We start from the raw sequence: 17,781 nt of genomic DNA on the forward strand, positions 1-17,781 counted from the left end.
AACACACATGTGCATATTAAATTGACACGCACTAGAGTCTCACTCTAGTGATATGAAAAACATATTCCACGACTACTGCATATCACCGCGAATATCGCGTTTTTCACAGAGTATTTCGCCACTTTACGTAAAACGGGTTGTGAAACTCCATCGAAGGAACTTCATTAAGGGTTGGCGGAAACCACCGAGAATAGTTGTAGTCCTCAGGTGTTAACTCGAGGGTTTCCAGCGGAGTGGGCAACATATCTTAACTATTGCAGAGCGTTACGGTTCGAGGACAGGCCGGATTATGCCTACATTCGGAGAATATTTAAGGATTTGTTCATGCGGCAAGGTAATATTTCTGCAAAAAAAGGGAAAATAGGAAAAGAAAAAAAATGAAAAAACAGAAAAAAAATTAAAAAAAATGAAAAAAAATGAAAAAAATGAAGAAAACAAAAAAAGGAAAAAAGGCCATTGTGTAATTGGTATCACTTCGATCACTGCTATTAGTCATGCTGTGTTCGTGGATATGTTATTTACATTACTGTGCTATTATCCTATCATCACTTGGCTAGGTCAGCCGCTATACAATTACAAGTAGACCTTACAAACTCCATAAAGGCCTTGCGCAATGTTGGAGTCGCCAATTTTTCAAATTTTGCGAAATTAATATTTTTTTTGCCGGGTTTTCGGAATTTCCGTTTTCATTGCCTTTCGTCATGTCAGGATTCCAAAATGATGGAATTTTCGATTGGATGCAGTTGAACAACTCTGGGAATTCTCGGGGAGTAAGGATGACCAACCAGGGCTCGATGGTAGCAGCACTTGGCGTGGTATGGGAAACAGGGACAATATTATAATGATCGGGGTTTGCGGACTTCATTCGAATATGGGAAAAATTTCGGTTATTCGTGTTGGTGACAATGAGGAAATTTCAGGATTTCTTGTTGTTTTCTGCATATTCCTGTCCCAAGTCGTGTGTGAATTTTTATATTGTAAGAGTGGGAAAATGTGCATATGGTCAACCATATGTGTTGGTGACAATATGGAAATGCTGAGGAAATTTGGGGAGATTTTCGTTGGTTTCTGTACATCTCTACTAGAAGTTGTATAAAGACTTCTATAAGGAAGCTCCTAATCTCAGCTGAGAACAGCGAACATATATTCATACTCCAACACCGTTGTGAATAGGGAACCCCCGAGCTCAGCTGAGGAAACCAGGTATATAGTTGTACAGTGTTACCTGTAGGATTGGAGCACATTTTCGCATCCCTCAGCTGAGCTCAGGAGTTTCTCAATTATTGCATTTTACAGACGAACTCGGGTAGAAGTGTACAGAAAACAAGAATAATTTTCGGGAAATTCATCATAATTTTTTTCATATTGTGCGTATTTTCCCACTCCCTTACTTTGCAGTGGTTTTTTATCATCAGGTTGATAAGCGAGGATTGGTCGAACCACGCAGACGGAATCATACGAGGTGAGGACCCTGGGCTCCTGATATTGGTCGTAGATCTTACTTTTCATCAGGGAGGACGGTACTGGGATGGCCATCGGAGGAGAAGGTAATATTTACAGCGTTTTAGAGGAGTTTCATCCGTTTAACATGAAGTGGCGTAATACTTTGTGTACACTAATGGGCGTATTATTTCTGCAACCGTAAGTGAATTGTGAAATCTGGTGACACTCCAATGCTTCGCCAAATTGGAGCGGATTAGTAAATGTGTCTTGAAGTATGAAAATATGAGGGCCTTATTATCTCTTGTAAGAAGTCGAACTTCTTAACGCGAAGTGATTTACGTTAAAACTTAACCGCTTGAAAACGAGATCGATTACGTAGGAGTTGGTGAATAATAATATGTGCGCGCGTACATCTTTTGTAAAGATATAGTGTCTAGGAGAGCCTACTCAGAGGGTAATACGACATAGTAGATTGATGGTTTGATTTGATGGTGAGATTTCACATACAGTGTTGAGTGCCAATTTGATACTATGCAGATGTGAAGAATGTGCATTTTCTATTCCGGGATTAATGATAGTGAACAACTTGTCACTATCATAGTCTCGAAAGGTTACTTTTATCACATCACATGTTCATAGCAATGTTTACATTGTTTATGCGATATAGTTTCAGATCTCGGAGAATAACACACATTTGCATCATATCAAATTGCCACGCGCCGTATGTGTGCGGTCTCCCCCTGATTATCAAACCCTCATGTTTTCAGATCCAGGGAACTTCAATGCAGATGGACGACAAGTTGATCGGTAGTTACTCTTGTGAATGTACTTTATGTAAATGACTATGTTTTCAGAATGCATCAAACGAGTCGGGGTAAATCTGCGGGGAAAACTGTTGTTGTTCTTTAGCTGTTCTCAGGTCGCCGGGCAAAACCAAATTTTTTGGAAAGGTTTTTCGGTTCAGTGTGTGGACGTAAAACTGAAATCGATTAAGTTCCTGTTATTATCATTGCAGTATTTAAGCTCTCCGGAGACGATGACTACGATGGTCGTTGATCGTATTGGAATATTCTATTCATCGTTTTACGTGAAGTGCCGTACAACTTGGTGAAAAACGCGGCGATATTCGCGCTAAGCAGTAGTCGTGGAATGTATTTCTCACTAGTGTTTTTCATATCACTAGGGTGGTGAAACTCCATTGTTTTTCTGTAAAGTAACAGAAGGAGTTGTTGTACAGTATAGTTTGTTCGTGACAGTAGTAGTAATAATGATATGCAATGACCGTTTATGGTCTACGTGATGATGTTGTTTACATTGAAACTTGCATGATATCTCTCTCGATCGTTACCATTGTGAAAATGTTGCATCATTGGTCGCGTATGCCTACTATTAATCGCAGTGCTTTTTACTTGGAAAGTTATTGCGTATATATAAACGTGAGAACAGTCGTTGTGTTATAGTAGTGGTCAGATGAGTATTGGAGGAATATATGTTTGGTTTTCTCAGTTGAGCTCAGGAGTGAACACAGTGTTGGAGTAGGAATATATGTTCGCTTTCCTCAGTTGAGCTCAGGAGTGAGCACAGTGTTGGAGTAGGAATATATGTTCGCTTTCCTCAGCTGAGCTCAGGAGTGAACACAGTGTTGGAGTAGGAATATATGTTTGCTTTCCTCAGTTGAGCTCAGGAGTGAACACAGTGTTGGAGTAGGAATATATGTTCGCTTTCCTCAGCTGAGCTCAGGAGCTTCCTCACTAATCATGGAAGTTTATATACGAATTCGGGTAGAAGTGTTCAAAAACCAGCAAGAAATTCCCAAAATTTCCCCAGAATTTTCATATTGTCATCACCAACACTTGTAGTTGAACATGTGCATGTTTTCCCTCCCACACTAGGTGACCTAGTCTAGGTCGCAGCAGACTTGTTCTGTCACTAATGTTTATATCGAGATGGCATTATGGAAATGATGATGGCGATCCTTTTTATACTCACGTTGTCCAAGTATGAGCAAAAGAGCCGCGGTTGAGTTCAGCAGATGGTCGGGGGAATCATATCCGTTACGGATAATCCGTAGATGAACAATTTGTGAGTATTCACCACAAGAATAATTGCAGTATTGGCTAGTAAACGGATGGAGACAAATTGCCGAGGAAGCTCGGGGTCACAGAGGATCGGCAGAAGAAGTATGCCTTTTCAAAGTGTCCGTCGATTCTATGTTTTATAAAATTGTGTAGTGAGTCACCTGTGTGTCACTTAAGTGAAGTCACTTTAGGTGAGCTCAGAGTAGGCCAAGGCTTCAAGTCGAATCACCCTACGCATGATTTTGGAAGACTGCCGAATTGCAGTGTAAATGGATTTTGTTATGATGAGAGAATCGTGGTGAAAGTAAATAATAGAAAATTATCTATTTATTTTTAGAAATATTTCTCGTCTGTTATACCACACTTCTGTGAACAGATCATTCTTCGTAAGAAGAGGGTTCAGTGCGTGTTTGCATGACTGGTTTATTTATTCCGACTGTGGCCACTATTTGAAGTTGTGTTTGGTAATATTATCATAATTCATACCGCACCTTTCGTAGTAACTTGCCTCTTTTTCCATGCAGGCTCACGCTGATGAGAAGTGGTGGGTTAGACCACTCGCTGGAGCTCTTGCTAGCCAAACTGCTGATTTTTTCACGTACATCATTGCATTAAGAGTGTTCACAGTGTTGAAGTAGATATCCCATCGACACTTCGAAAACTCGACTGCAGCTTTCCGGGGAGGCTGGAGGAGTCAAACGTTATCATGGAATGGCTGATGCGATAAAAAAGGTCGATCTTGATCGCTAATTTCGTTGTTATGTATTTTCTCTATGGAGCTAAGGCAAATTTTTGAGACTAAATCTTTGAGAGTTTTGGAATTTTCGACACGATACGTGTCAATTTGATATGATGCAAATGTGTGTTATTTTCCGAGATCAGAAACTATGTCGCATAAACAATGTAAACATTGCTATGCACATGTGATGTGATAAAAGTAACCTTTCGAGACCATGATAGCGACAAGTTGTTCACTATCATTAATCCCGGAATAGAAAACGCACATTATTCACATCTGCATAGTATCAAATTGCCAAGCACTATATTAAGAACTCCGTGTAGTTAATCTCAACTCCTTCATCTGTTTCCCTTTGCGTCGAAATTTGAAGTGGTTCTCCTTCCTCCCGAATTCATCATTGCCACGACTGTATCAAGTGGGCACTAAGCCCTGTAGTGGTATCTTTTCACAAACGGCAATATCCCCTCTCTGTAGGTTTATCAAAACGAAGGCACTTCTGGTTTGTACAAGGGCTTCTCAGCAGCTCTAGTGCGACAAGGTCTATACAGGGGTCTTGTTTTTGCACTATACGAACCCCTGAGAGACGAGACCTGCAAGCTACTCGGCGAAGACAGTAAGTGCTTGATTTCAGGAGTTGCCAAAGCTATATTATTGGAATTCTCACACGGTTTAGGGCAGGAGTGTACAGAAATCAATGAGAATTTCTCGAATGGTTGATCATGTGCAAATCCACACTGTTATCGGTACGTCGATCCAGTGTTGGAATATATGTTTGTTTTCCTCAGCTGAGTTAAGAAGTTTCCTCACTAGGTATAGTAGTTCCACACGAATTTACCAGAAACGTGTAAAATCGTTTCCCATACTTCTTCAATTGGTCAGAATTCGTGACATCGTACGAAGCGCTAGTATGCATATATCTTCACCAAGGAGAGAGTTGTTGTTCCTGTGCAGTGTTGGCATATATTTGCTTTCCTCAGCTGAGCTTGGGCGTTTCCTTACTTATTGTATGTGTACTAGAGTAGGACTGTTCAAGAACCAATAAGAAATTCCTCGAAATTTTCATATTCTCACCAACACATGCAGTTGACCATGTGCATATTTTTCCACACACAACGTATCGGCTTCCGATTGATCGTGAAAAACCTAAACCATTTCGGCGCTTCTAACAATTTTACAGACGATTTTCTTGGATTTTTTCAGAATCATCAGCGTCTCTGAAAGTGAAGATTCTCGCAGGAGGAGTCGGTGGTATTCTCGGCTCAGCTTTGATCAACCCCGTAGATGTTATAAAGGTGAGCACTTCTGTCCGATGAAAACCAATTTCATTTCGCGGCAGGTCAGAATGCAAGGCGATTTGAAACTGGGAGCTGAAAGGCGTTATCGAAACGTTTTTGATGGACTTTTCAAAATGTATAAAAGCGAAGGCATGCGGGGAATCAGGTTGGTCACTCGAAAGTACAGTACGTGCCAATTTGATACTATGCAAATGTGGAGAATGTGCGTTTTCTATTCCGAGATTAATGATAGTGATCAACTTGTCGCTATCATATTCTCGAAAGGTTACTTTTATCGCATCACCTGTTCATAGTTTCAGATTGATTCTCATTATCTCGGAAAATAACGCGGAACATTTTTCACATTTTCGTATCAAATTGGCACGCACTGTAATGAATTGATGGAAAAATTTTCTTCAGTGTTGGGGTCATCCCGAATATGCAACGTGCATTTTTGGTGAACGCGGCTGAGTTGGCGACCTATGATCAATGCAAGGAAGAAATCGTTAAAATTTTCGGCGATAATACGTTCAGGTGAGTAAAAGTGGGTGAATTATTCCGCTTCGGTTGAACGATTATTCAGTTATTTCGTTTCTTCGATGATCGCTGGTCTCGTCGCAGCCGTTGTGAGCACACCTGTTGACGTAGCGAAGACTCGTCTCATGAACCAAGATCTTACAAAGGGAAGGTAAGTATTCGTACACCATCAAAAACAGTGTTGAAAAAAGAGGAATATATGCTCGCTTTCCTCAGCTGAGCTCAGGAGCTTTTTCACTAATTATACGAACTTGGGTAGAACGGTATAGAAATGAGCAAAATTTTCCTCCAAATTTCCATATTGTCACCAACTTATGTAGTTGACCATGTGCACTGGTATCATCAACCTCAGAGTGTACCGTGGCTTGACCGATTGCTTATTGAAGACGGTGAAGTCGGAAGGTCTGTTTGCCGTATATAAAGGCTTCATCCCGAACTGGGTAAGACTTCCATGATATTAGTGCAGTCTCTCTCTCCTCTTCATTTCATGCCTTGAAATTTTTCACCCGAATTTCAATAATTTACTTGATTGCATATGAAGATCTATCAATTCCTTGTATTTCGACAAATGCTGTTTTTTTTGTCGGTATGTTTTTATAATGGTCATGTGCTATTTTATTGGATCATTGCATAGATTCTTGACAAACTTTCAGGAAGAAACTCAGAAAAGGGCATTTTTTTCCAAGAGAATTATTGAAAACAGTCGTTAAAGAATGAGAGAAGTGCATTTTTTGCGAGAGAAGTGATCGAATTATTCAAACCAGTCCGTATAAAAGGTCCTTCTCCAAGAGAAGTTATGGAAACCAGTCGGTCAAAGAGTAGATAAAAGCTGGAAAATGAAAAAATATTTTTCCGAAAGCAAGTGGGAAAATTATTGAAGATTTGGGCAAAACAATTAAATTTCCTGAAAAGACTATAGCCCCGTCTTCTCTACCATATCGCTGATATCGTGTATGAGGACGATAATACTGCAAGTTTCCATTTCCAGGTTCGTATTGGTCCGTACACAACCATCGCATTCGTGGCCTTTGAAGAGTACCGCAAACAAGCAGTAAGGTTATCATCGTGAAAAACATTACTCAATGAATTTTGACTCCGCTTCGGTTCTGCTGTATTTCCTTATTATTTCTATTTTCCGGCATAAGCTCTCGAGTGGGATAGCGTCCTACTTTGGTTTGCAAGTGTCTCTATGATCAACTATGGCGTTGTTGAGGAGTGTTGTGAAAAATATGGGAAATTATCGGTGTGCGAGAATACGCGCATGATCAACTACCTGTGTTGGTGATAATACGGAAGTTCTGAGGAACTTTCCGCAGATTCTTATTGGTTTTTGTAGACTTCTAGCCGAATTCGAAACCCCCGAGCTCAGCTGAGAAAAGGGAACATATATTCCAACACGGGGGCTTCTCGCTAAACACCATCTCGGTTGGCATCCAATACGCTCACACACTCTGGCATCGGGCACGCCAAAGCATGTATTCATTTGAAACAGTAGGGGGCATACAAAGAGACTGCGGTGTGCAAGGGCGAGCCTTTACAACAACAGAATACGCGAACAACGGTCTGTCCTGCGTGGCATCGCACTGGGCCGTCGTATTTTCCTTCTTGGACGTATATGCGGGCTCTACCCCTACGGCCTGACATTCCTTCAACATTTAGTATGAGAGCTCACTACTATGGCGTTGTGCTTGGCATGATGATGATGATATCAGGTTTTTTGTAAGCTTGTTGTGACTGCATGGTGTGAGGGTTTTCCGCTGGGACTTCACGACTATTCTTCTCTCTAGGGATTTCGTGCATGAATAGCAACCTTGGTAATCAGCCAATCTTCTCGTTGTGATTGGGACATGTCAAACGCTGCTGCTGCCGCCACACCGATGAGCTCACCTTCCAAAATTCGAAACAAACCTGGTGAACTTTACAGCTGACGAGATCGATGCTCTCAACGCCTCCAATGATCAGGTCGTTTCAGCGCTCGACCGTCGCTCAGTCCCTCTAGAATGCATCGAGGGCGCGGAGAACTGTCCATGGACAGTACAGTGGCAGGGATGGACACCATGGAGCGTTCGTTAGCGGTGTAACCTTGGAATGAGTATACATCTTGGAAATATTGTGATTGACGAAATTTGTTAAAACAACGACATCATTCATTTCGTTAAGACATTTGGGTGTAGAACGTGCGTGACCATCTGTTGGAGTAGGAATATCCGTCCGCTTTGAGTTCCCTCACTACTTATAGGAGTTCGGGTAGAAATGTACAGAAAACGATAAAATTCATCACCAACTAACGTACTTGACCATATGCATATTTTTCCCCCTCTCGCAGGGAGCCCGAGGTTAATCGAATCGCCTTGTCCGCTCGTACCGACTCTCATCAGCGTCAACCAGAGTGAGCATGTTCCCCTATACCACTCTTGTAAAACGACACAGATTTCCACAAAACATGTACGAGAGATCTGAAGAAAGGAATACAACAGAACGAGAAAATGAAAACGAACTTGGACGGTGAGGAGATCATTCTTAAGGTGGCCGACTTTTATCAGGCATGAGACCTTGATCGCACGGCTAAGGCGTCGAGACGGACAACAGAGGGAACACTCACTACGAGAACCCGTACAGGAAGACTCGCAGGTGGGCTCTGGATTTCTGCTTTTTCATGGTGGTTTAATATCAGAGGAAGGGAGCTCATGTAGCCATGATCAGACAGCTGCGAGCGAAACTCGATAAAGAAGGTAAGAGCGGTAAATCTTTGTATGAATATTGTTTTTAGCGGAGCGAAGGATCGATCTGAAGATATCTCGAGGGGAATTCAATGCAGTGGTGACACTAAAGAGAGTTGAGCCAGTTTGTTTTGTGCATCTTCGTCGCAGCCTGAAGAATCGGGAAATCCTGTCGAGTCGTATTCCGGGAAAGTCATACGCTCAGCTCCATCAGGACATAAGCGACGACTGAAGCCGCAGGTAGGGGCTCCCATCCCCATCATCATCATCATCATCATCATCATCATCATCATCATCATCATCATCATCATTTTCTCCCCGTAGCCATCACCTCGGCGAAATCCGCGCAATAAGTCGAAATTTCTGCGCAGAAGGCCTATGTTCAACCGCACGCCAGTAAGTCCGTACGTGGGAGTCGTAGAGTGGTGTTCGTTATTCAGATTATACCCAACCTCCTTGATGGAGCTGATCTCACTGCTGAGCTCCCAAGGCTCTTTCCTGGTCTGAGAGGTGAGTATTCTATCCTACAATAATCGCGCGCGCCATCCTAATCGATTAAGACGACTTTCAATGAGCATTCATCCACCTGGCACCTATACATCAAAGTCGCTCAGTCCAGTCTATGTGAAGAAGTCTTCCTTGTTCAGGTCATCAGGGAGGCCTCCGTATCCTGCTGCGACCGGAAACCTCTACAACAGTTGATGCAAGGGACGAAAATGGTGAATCCAACGACTACAATCCGCTCTCGGGCGGCGATGGATCGATAGCGGAAGTGGCAGCGACGGCTAAGCGTAGAGAAATTTTCGGAAGCGTTCACAGGAACATAATGATGCAGCTTGGGGATGAGATGCGACGGTAACATGAAGAAATCCGAGTTAAAATGTGACTCTACTGGACAGGTACAAGACCGAATTGCAACACCGCCTCAATAACATTATGCGAGTTCTAGAGAGCGAACGGAGCCCGAGAAATCAATATTCTCCCACGTCAACGGCTCGGGGCGCAGCGAGGCCGTCCTTTCTGTATTCTCACATCCCACCCATGACCGCTAGGTTTTGAATGATCGTGATGAGTGTATGCTTTGATGTTGTTGAGTTCCCTAGTGATTGTGTGAGTTCAAAGTCCAACGCCGACAACACGGCTTAGTTGAACTCGCATCGATGCACATTAGCTCACGAGGGAGCAGTTCTAGCCTATTAAATTGGCTCGTTCATCACGCCAAGAAATGCTGCTCACAGGGCGAGGTAACCACGGCCTAGACACTTACCTTTCCTCTCGGATTCTGTGACTGGGGCAAAGAAATATATTGACTTTTTTCTTTATTATGACGGATTTTATATCACATCGGTTATCATTTTCTTTCTCTCGTTCAGTCTGGGGAGAATACACACATGTGACGATGAAGATATGAAAAAACCGAGGAAATGTTGGTTTCCGAACATGAATTCGTATAAGCTTCTACTAATGAGGAAACTCCTGGGCTCAGCTGAGGAAAGCGAACATATATTCCTCCACCACTGCTCTCGTTAAACGTCTGTACATATTCGTAACACAACCCCACAGTGTCGAATACAGTCATTAAGTGAACCTCTCTGATGTTAATAAATGTGAGATTATCAGCTCTTCTCCGAACTGTTTATTATAAATAGCTAGACTGACGATTCCGACAATCCAACATGACAATATGACAACCTTGAATATTCTTGGAATGGGAAAGCAATTGCAACCCAGAAATAATGATAACAGCAACCTGGATATCCAACGTCAGAACGAACTCGAGGGGAAATGTCAACTTACCCGATTGTTGTAGCAGTGACACTATGAACTACAAGTCGGGGCACCATGGGGGACAGTATTAAAAAGGTCAAATATGTTGGTATTCCTGGCTGCACCCACCTGAGAACTCCGCAGATTCCTATTTTCACTATCCACCTTATAATAATATTATTATGTATGATATGCATTGCAATACATTAAATGGATGCGAGAATCTCGTTGTCTACCGCAGTCATCTATTCCTGATGATCTTCAGACCAGCTCTCGCCGTGCGTCCAACACACATAAAATATATCAATAGTTAGAATGGAATATTCCTTTATGAAATATCCATATGATAGAAAGACAATATATTAGTATTAGATATATCATAAAGTATGATACATAGCATTGCATAGCTCACCTCCAACAACGATCCCATCCACTCCGACTCTCTGGTTCTTCCTCTTCTCGATGCGCTCGGAAATCAGCGGGCAATTTCGGACCAGCCTGACAAAACAAAATAGGAATATGATATTCCTATGATTATCCATATTCCTAATATTAATATGAATCATATTCCGAATATCCAAGTGCATTACACGTCTTACCTGACTTGATACAATCTCTTTCGCTTCTGAAGCTGCAACTTTCATGACCCCAGTGATCCCACGACTTCGAATCTCGCCAGCCAGATCGGCTAAGGCGAGTATTTCATCTCTTGCGAAGTCGCCAAGTCTCGTCACTGAGCTCAACGTAGATGCATCATCACCACCGGAATCTCTACGATCGTAGGCGGCGGAGTAGTTCACATTGGGAGTGCTTGGCGCCTCATAATTTTGCATCCATGCGAAGTCTTCATCCCCCTGTCCCGGAGTGGCCTCTTCTGAACCAGAAATTCACATACAAATTCGGGTAGAAGTGTACAGAAACCACGTCCCTCAGACACATGCAGTTGACCGTGTGCATATACTCACTGCCTTTGAGACTCGCGTGTGAGGTCTTATTCTTGGAAATCAAGTCAGCAACCCCTACCTGTTGTGTTGCATATCATATCCGACCACCGTGCCGAACTCGCCGTTCATCCATGGGAAACTCGTCAACCCACACAGCTGGACAGCCTGAGGAGGAAAAACAATGAAGGCTGATACCAGCCAAGTCCCCACTTCTCCTTCTGCTGGCCATTCTTGATCGAGAAATGCATCCTCTGACCTCGGGCCTGCCTCCAAGTCTCGGACACTCACATCTACATCACTCGAAGATGAGCAGGATGAGAAGGAGGCGGTTGACAGTGACCGCGAACGTGGCGGTATGTGAAGCATTAGATACAACTATCAATCGATCTCAGCGCCACACCAAGGATGAGGATACGTAGGATCGATCATACGTCGAGTATCGTCTTTCCTCAGCGCATACTACTGAATATCACATCTAGTTCATAAGTGAAAAAACCAACCACGGGCGAGTCGGCATGTACGAGTGGCAAAGACATTTCACTTCCATCCACAACTTCGTGATGGACCTCCCAATTCTGCCCGTAGCTTCTCGTGTGATGAACCTCGTGCTAGTAGAGCTTTCAACTTCGCAAGTAGTAACCTCGAATTCGAGTTAGTGTGTTCAATTTTCATCACCACACTGCGCGACGTTCATTTTCATGACATAGAGAAGAACGATTTTCCTAATTCTTTACACCTAAACTTCAGCTCCTATTTGAGCTCATCTGTTGACTGGATAAACGTCTCACCCATGGCTCGTACAATCTACCATGTCGAACGTGTATAATTTTGTTTCCACTCGAAAAAAATTGAGCTCATTCGAAATCAGTGCTGACGTTGGATTCTGACCATCGCCCCCAAACTTCGCTCGGATTCCCATCTCGCGAACTACTAGTATCCATACACTGCGTAACACAACTCAGCGAACCGCATCGAGCGAGATCATCCATATTCGAAACAGATCGCAACGTATAGTCCCTCGTGTAATAGGAATAGTATTGAGTTCCAAATTTCCAGGCCATTTCCCTACTACTATCCAACACAACATCACAATTAAACTCTACCTCAGTGAGATCGCCAAGCAATGCAATCAATGCAACCTCAATGAGGTCTCATGCCACTACACGGTGTTGATCACACGTATTGCAGACTGTGTATGTGAATGTGAAGTCCAGGGTCGACAACATAGCATCAACTCACGATGGATCAGTTCACACCTATTCCACGGGGAGAAAGAAGCTCGAGGCACATAAGGCGGCTCCGACTGCCCATGCAACTACTTCTCCTAACTTCTTCTTACAAGGAAAACAACACCTCGTATGAGTCCTCCAGGACAGATCACAGCTTCTACAGAAAATGCTTTCTATGTGAACACTACTTCAAAAAATACGTTTGGTTTTCTCACCTGAGCTCAGGAATTTCCTCATTATATTTACACCCGACTAAGGTCAGTAAAAGTGTCCAAAGACCAGCGCGAATTCTGCCTACTGTCACCAGCACGAACGGCTGAATCTTCCATAATCGAATATTTTAATCTATCAATTTGACGTACCACTCCAAGGCCAACTCTCGCCATATAAAACACAACATACAGGCTCTTGCTCATCATCACTAGTTGATACACAGGCCCGAAAGACGATAACAATATTATGATAATACCAACACAATTGCTACCGCAACAAAACCTATGTAACTAGTGAGCCTCTCATACTCTCGACAAGGAGAGTAAAAGCGATCCAGAAATACGACGCAACCATAGGCTGCCTTTGCCAGAGTATATACATGTGAATGATAAAAGTGTACAAAATTCGAATATAAAACTGCTGATAATCAGTAAGACTATGTGAACGACTACTGAAACACAGTCATCCATCGACCGGGCGAACTTGAGCAAGACAATTAGGATTCACGATCATATGATACGAATGAGATAGCCTCGAGACCAAGGCGAAAATTTCTTCACACATAACCGGTGATCAAGACGGAAAAATCCCCCAATAACAGAAGAGCCACAGACGCAGCCCTTCCTATGTTCATCATCATACACAGTCCGTACGGAGCCGTGACACTTCAGAAGCACAAGGAACCTAAACCGCAATGATTTCTCTCATCTTATCATAAATTCCACACAAGCACTAACGCAAATTCACTATTCGACACGATGGTATGCTCCGTAAAATTGACATTCTTCACCCGACTTTGATAGACCTCGCCATTCGACGATTACTACCATCACAACAGGAATCGGAATCGAAAGTCAACGAAGATCAAAATATTCAACATAAATATGCATAGACGAACGCTCCATATCATTGCTATATTAAACGTCACACACGTCCCTTCACATGTGCTCTTCCGCGAAACCATACCCCGAAACAGCCAGAAAAAAGGTACGTAATTTTGCGATTTTTTTCCTACTATCTACGATTGTCCATCCCTACGTCCCCCCTATAAAATTTCGTTCAACAGACATCGAATTGACGCCAAAACCGCCGCATATCAACCAATGCATAAATACAAAATTTCACGAATTTTCTCCCAAGAAAATTGGTGTTAGCCATCACCCTAAAGCGATACCACGCTACTAATTTGACCCCAACCCCCCTATAGGACATCCCATTTTGTATTGCCTGCAAATATGACGTCCTCCTCAGAGATCCTTCGCTCTCACTGTTGCCAGAAACAGGATGACCAATCATATAGCAGAAGTTCGGCAGATATATAACCGTCAAAGTTGAATCGGACCAATAACACTCCCCATCCTGAAAATTTGTCAATAACTATAAAGCCGACGCGGAACCCCTACAATGCTATACGCAATTTTATGTTTATCAGCAATCTTCCCCTTAGGCTTCAACTCGACTCGCTGTACGCCATGCCTGCGATAAGGGACCAAGCTTCTCCTGAGATCTACCACTGTTATTCTCACTCAATATCAAAAGTGGGACGATGCCCCGTAGCATCCTTTAGAGCCGTTGACGATTTATGTAAACCAATCAGTGAAAAATAGTGTAGTAGCTGAACCTACCACAAATGAAAATTTCCCAGAAACTTCAACTAGGCTTCAAACTCACCTTATTGCGATTTGTAGTCAGGAACATACTCTCACTCCGCTTCAGCTCGTCACCGACGGAACAAGGGGCAAAATTCTTGGGCGGAGGATACTACACAATCAAAGACACATTTAGTTCTGATAGATATACGTCCCCGGGTGAGATAAAAATAAAGAGAATGCTACTAATTTGATGAAAATTTCATAGGAAACTGATCGGAGAAGATCGAAAACGAGTTCTCCCGGGAATATTATAGGTTTCTGGATGAATCCTTGTGGACAAAACCGCGCATTCACAGGCAAATCAGACCAACTCACGATGTGTTTATTATGAACATCTCGGAAGAGCTCAGGACTGACGATATCGTAGCTTCCCTTGTCGCTCCTAGTCTTCGTCACACTGCAACTACCAGTGAAATCGACATCAACGTCGTCGGTCGTGCTCAATTTTCCCGAAGTCGTATTGCTATCGCCACTCCTTCTAGAATCTTCCACCAGGCTCGAGCCCTTACTAGGTGATGAGCTATTCATATCATCCCTGAAAAAATTATGAAAAATTCCTAGCTAGTGAGCCTACAGATTATGAACGGTCTTGATATCAGCTTCGTAATCCGTCACCTTGGCACAGATAACACTGCGAGCGCCGCATACACCATATCTGCGATAAAACGTATGAGCGACAATATGTTTCCCAGTGCGGCTCACCTGGCAGTTCCCAGGAGATCCCTCCACCCACGAGCCTTCATATTCACGAAAGAGATAAAACCGAGGGACACTGAGAACAGCAAGTTAGAAGTCTCAGTGTAGGGGGGAAATGTGCACAAGATCAACTACATGTGTTGGTGGTGACAATGTGAAAATTCTAAGGATTTTTTTTGGAAAATTCTTGCTGATTTCTGTACACTTCTAACCTAATTCATATGTAAACCCCTTTCATTAGTGAGGAAGCTTCTGAGCTCAGCTGAGGAAAGCAAACATATATTCCTACTCCAACACTGTGTTCATTCCTGAGCTCAGCTGAGGAAAGCAAACATATATTCCTACTCCAACACTGTGTTCATTCCTGAGCTCAGCTGAGGAAAGCAAACATATATTCCTACTCCAACACTGTGTTCACTCCTGAGCTCAGCTGAGGAAAGCAAACATATATTCCTACTCCAACACTGTGTTCACTCCTGAGCTCAGCTGAGGAAAGGAAACATATATTCCTACTCCAACACTGTGTTCACTCCTGAGCTCAGCTGAGGAAAGGAAACATATGTTCATACTCCAACACTGTGTTCACTCCTGAGCTCAGCTGAATGAAGGCACACATATTCCTCCAACACTACGAACTCACCCATGCACGTTGCAATGATATCGATGGTCCCAGTCTCATTAACAACCTTCATCACGTCAAGTGGTCGATACGATCCTTTTGCAGAGTAAAACGATGCCGTGAGGGGGTTCGCAACGCCGCGGACTTCAGCCAGAGCATTAGCAGTGCCGCCAGGCAGCTGCCCCACAGGCACGAACCTAGCTCGTGGATCTGGATTCCTAGATAGACCATTGACAGCCTCATCTGAAAAGGCAATAATAGTAATTCCAAAAAAGCTGTACAAAAAGTCTTACCGACGGTACCGTCGCCACCAATAACAATGACCATTCTATAGCGGTCGACATCCAAACGCTCGCAATCTTCTTCTATGTGCATCCGGTGAGTCGTCTCTACTTTATCATACCTAACGACAGCACTCATAGACGAACACAGTCATGCTCATCCAGTGTGCAAAGAACATACTACTGAGGGAATTTTGAAATTTATTATTGTACACTCCTAACCGAATGTCTATAACTAGGAAGGAAACTCGAATGAGCTCAGCTGAGGAAAACGATCAACATGAAATCCTCCAACACTGTGCTCAACTCACTCGACATCGGCGATCGCAAACATGGGCTTCAAGAACTTGCGAAAGAGTTCCCTCGCAATCCTTTTTCCTCCATAAGGGTTCACGAAAACCAAGACCTTCCCAGCCGCTTGCTTTGCTCTCAAAGTCTCGTACCATTCAGTGCGAGCCTCGTCGCTCTCGAACGCCACTGAAAATGACAATGCACTGCTAACAAGGCATCATCCAGGAACCTATAATGTTTTCAAGACGACCTCATTTTGAATTTTCCGAATGGCGAGGAACACATTCATCGATCAGTTTCCCATGTAAATATCATCACACTAGGAATCGTTATTTCTCAAAGCCAAAGGCAAGTCTAAGAAGCCAAGACTTACATCTAACTTGCTTTAGTTCCCTCACAGAAGGCTCGAGGTACTGCTGAGGGCACACCCAAAAATCCAACCGGAATCTTCCAGCCTTCTCGTCCGCATTCTCGATCTTCTTCGCACCGAGGACGTCAAATACCGGGATGAAGACTCTGTCTCTCCCAGCAGCCAGGATGAGCTCTTGCGTTGAAGGGTTGACTTTGATTAGCACGAGTAGCCCTTTTTTGTTGAGCAACTTGCACTCGGTGTAAGAGAAGTCTTCAGTAGCATCCTGAAGTGAAGTATCTACGCAGGAGTCATTGACGCCAGGAAACCTACGAATTTGGTACGCTCAGAACGATAGGTCGTGTGCTTGCCTAGCACCGACGAGAATACACCGAGCTTCGAACCTCCTCCGAAGACCGGCATAGAAACCGGGAAAGAACTAAACTCTGAGCTCACATAGAATATGCATATGGTTTACTACACGTGTTGGTCACAATGTGAAAATTCTGAGGAAATTTTGGAATTTCCTCGTTGGGCTCTGTAGGTATCTATCCGAATTTGTATATAAATTTCGATAAGGATACTAATCTCGGCTGAGGAATACGATCATAAATTCCAACACTTGATTTCCGGGCGAGCGAGATCATAGGTACGCGCTGACCGTTTCTCGGGAGAGCATCACGAAATCTGTTGGCAGGTTGTAGTCGCTGAAGCCGCATCACGTCGGGTACGTGAGACATCAGGTAAAGTCTGAGGTCATATTCGCTGATGGGCATGAAGCCACGCTGAATGACTAGCAGTCCTATGTGCTGTCCCTGGAGTGCCCCGTCTAGTAGTAATGAGACTTGGTCGCATAGACTTCAGAAGTCTACGTAGGTTCTATTTTGAGAGCTCTCTGAACTTGTACTACACATGGTGTTCACAAATCAAACGATTACATTGATCAACT

General features: G+C 43.3%; 2 protein-coding genes across 2 annotated transcripts in view; one reads left to right on the forward strand and one right to left on the reverse strand.

Moving 5' to 3' along the window:
• Positions 1-6,768, forward strand: part of Pmar_PMAR007053 (casein kinase, putative) — a gene marked incomplete at both ends in the record, with an annotated part of 11,207 nt that extends 4,439 nt beyond the window's left edge. The window contains 14 exons of the mRNA XM_002778216.1: positions 261-334; positions 709-815; positions 1,416-1,462; positions 1,513-1,547; positions 1,881-1,897; positions 2,211-2,250; positions 2,298-2,317; positions 4,735-4,873; positions 5,461-5,552; positions 5,597-5,700; positions 5,955-6,068; positions 6,118-6,222; positions 6,424-6,511; positions 6,706-6,768. Of these exons, the coding sequence (XP_002778262.1) occupies positions 261-334; positions 709-815; positions 1,416-1,462; positions 1,513-1,547; positions 1,881-1,897; positions 2,211-2,250; positions 2,298-2,317; positions 4,735-4,873; positions 5,461-5,552; positions 5,597-5,700; positions 5,955-6,068; positions 6,118-6,222; positions 6,424-6,511; positions 6,706-6,768 (1,045 nt within the window). The remainder of the gene's footprint in view (positions 1-260; positions 335-708; positions 816-1,415; positions 1,463-1,512; positions 1,548-1,880; positions 1,898-2,210; positions 2,251-2,297; positions 2,318-4,734; positions 4,874-5,460; positions 5,553-5,596; positions 5,701-5,954; positions 6,069-6,117; positions 6,223-6,423; positions 6,512-6,705) is intronic.
• Positions 6,769-13,168: 6,400 nt separating this feature from the next.
• Pmar_PMAR007054 (sphingosine kinase, putative) lies at positions 13,169-17,271 on the reverse strand. The gene is made up of 13 exons (XM_002778217.1): positions 17,166-17,271; positions 16,857-17,118; positions 16,504-16,669; positions 16,205-16,314; positions 15,933-16,154; positions 15,299-15,368; positions 15,171-15,251; positions 14,912-15,131; positions 14,616-14,705; positions 14,471-14,565; positions 14,348-14,420; positions 14,172-14,303; positions 13,169-13,628 (listed from the first exon to the last, which is right to left on the reverse strand). Exons 1-13 carry the CDS (start codon positions 17,253-17,255, stop codon positions 13,581-13,583), a joined length of 1,659 nt encoding a protein of 552 aa, XP_002778263.1. The 5' UTR covers positions 17,256-17,271; the 3' UTR covers positions 13,169-13,580.
• Positions 17,272-17,781: the final 510 nt, after the last annotated feature.

Source organism: Perkinsus marinus (genome assembly GCF_000006405.1).
Source record: "Perkinsus marinus ATCC 50983 genomic scaffold scf_1104296950272, whole genome shotgun sequence".
In the NCBI taxonomy this organism is placed as follows: domain Eukaryota; phylum Perkinsozoa; order Perkinsida; family Perkinsidae; genus Perkinsus; species Perkinsus marinus.